We start from the raw sequence: 2143 nt of genomic DNA, 5'->3' as shown, positions 1-2143 counted from the left end.
TGAAATCATTTATGCACTGAGTTACAGCTTATTTGATCGCATACGTCCAAAGTTCAGACTTCTGTAACTTCACTTTCGAAAATATCAACCAGTAGGGTTACTCTTCCACTGAACCCTTCGGCTTGCTTTTTCACTATAAAACCCCTGGCTCTGCGTAGCTGTAAGGGAGGGATTGAGAGCTGTAGCTGATTTCTTGTTTGGCAGTCCTGCGTGCTTCTGTCTCAAGCCTGCATTAACCTCTACCAGCTTCAGCCATGGCTGCATTGTTCAGATCCCTCCTCCCTCTGCTGCTTTCCATCATCTTCCTTCACCACATTCCAGGTACTATCTCTCCCTATCTATGTCTCTGTATCTGGTGCCTCTCACAAACACACCTGTGCATTTTGTTGTTTCCTTTTTGGGCAACAAGCTGGTGTTTTTCTGGTTATAAAAAAGTCCATTTCTTTTGAGTTTGATCTTTACAACTCTCTACTTGACTCAGTGAGCTTATGTTTGGGTTTGCTTTATGGGCACAGTTGATGTATCAGTCGCACATACACCCATACACTGAGAGGCACAAACCCAGAAACTTTGTTTAATTTTTTTTTTTGTTTTGCAATAAAGTCAGTAATCTAACATTTTACCAACACCTGTGAACTACATCAAGCAATGCTACTCAACAAGTGTTCTTATTCTACTTTTTTTTTTTGGCTAAGTACAGCTGAGATCTCTGCGACAACTATAACTCTGTTCAACAAATGCACCCACCCAGTTTGGCCAGGGATCCAACCCAGCGCAGGGAAGCCCATCTTAGCCCGCGGCGGTTTCAAGCTCCCACCAAACAAGGCCTCCACCCTACACCTCCCTGCACTCTGGTCCGGCCGCATCTGGGGCCGCCACGCCTGCATCTTCGACGCATCCGGACGAGGCCGCTGCTCTACTGGCGACTGCGGTGGCTCCCTCTTCTGCAACGGCATCGGCGGTACCCCACCGGCCACCCTTGCAGAGATCACTCTCGGTAAAGATCAAGACTTCTACGATGTCAGCCTCGTGGACGGCTACAACCTCGCCATCTCCATCACCCCATTCAAAGGCTCAGGCAAATGCAGCTACGCTGGTTGCGTCAGCGACCTAAACACAATGTGCCCGGTGGGGCTTCAGGTCCGGTCGCACGATAGAAGGAGTGTGGTTGCATGCAAGAGCGCCTGCTTTGCGTTCAACTCGCCCAGATACTGCTGCACAGGGAGCTTTGGGAGCCCTCAGGCTTGCAAGCCTACTGCATATTCAAGGATTTTCAAGACTGCTTGTCCAAAGGCTTACTCTTATGCATATGATGATCCAACCAGCATTGCTACCTGCAGTGGTGGTAACTATTTGGTCACCTTCTGCCCCCACCATCACTAAATGATGTCACTTAATATGTCTAAGTTACTCTTTAATTAGTCATATAGTTGTTAAGTTTCTCTTAATAGTAGTATTATTATACTCTTATTTCTTTTGATGCTTTCTGTAATCCCTAAATAGAAATCTTAATCAACTGGCTCTGTTTATTTTGTTCAATGGGGTGTATTTATTCAGTGGATTGTCTTTTTTATTTAAAAATATATATATCATAAAAGTAAATATATAAATTGAGGTGATGCGGGGATAGATCTATTTTTACCTATTTTTCATTTAATATTTGAGGGTTTTTGTATAATTTAATTTAAAGAAATAAAATTTATTAAAATTTTATATAATATAAATCTTAGATATTTGTATCGTATTTTATATTTAATAATTTTTTTTTATAAGGTGGTGGTGTTATTTTTATAGAAGTTTGAATATGGGATGTTGGATAGTGAATAGAAATTGTTGAGAAAAATTTTATTTATCATTTATAGACTTTATTTATGTGGCAATAATGAGGAGAAGTGAAGAATTTAATTAATTAAAGAAAAATAAATTTTAAAAAAATAAAAATAATTATGATTAGGAAGTAAATTTTTAAAAAATAAAATAAGTATGATCTGTAAGTTTGTAGTGAAGTGTGTGGAATGATATAATAGTAGCGAAGCATTTAAAATAAAAAGAATAACTATAATCTATCGCGTACCGCTTGAGTCCATCGGAGCATTATTTTTGTGAGGTTTCAAACTTTCAACACTAGTTTGCTGTATATAAT

The 2143-nt window shown here is 39.6% G+C and overlaps 1 protein-coding gene across 1 annotated transcript; it reads left to right on the top strand.

Moving 5' to 3' along the window:
- LOC121243285 (thaumatin-like protein) lies at positions 1 to 1539 on the top strand. Its single transcript, XM_041141382.1, has 2 exons — positions 1 to 321; positions 701 to 1539. The coding sequence occupies exons 1-2, from the start codon at positions 255 to 257 to the stop codon at positions 1381 to 1383; spliced, it is 750 nt and encodes a 249-aa protein (XP_040997316.1). The 5' UTR covers positions 1 to 254; the 3' UTR covers positions 1384 to 1539.
- Positions 1540 to 2143: the final 604 nt, after the last annotated feature.

This window comes from Juglans microcarpa x Juglans regia, chromosome 8D (assembly GCF_004785595.1).
Source record: "Juglans microcarpa x Juglans regia isolate MS1-56 chromosome 8D, Jm3101_v1.0, whole genome shotgun sequence".
NCBI classification, from domain to species: domain Eukaryota; kingdom Viridiplantae; phylum Streptophyta; class Magnoliopsida; order Fagales; family Juglandaceae; genus Juglans; species Juglans microcarpa x Juglans regia.
The sequence above is the reverse complement of the archived record's forward strand: the minus strand, read 5'-3'. Positions and strand labels throughout refer to the sequence as shown.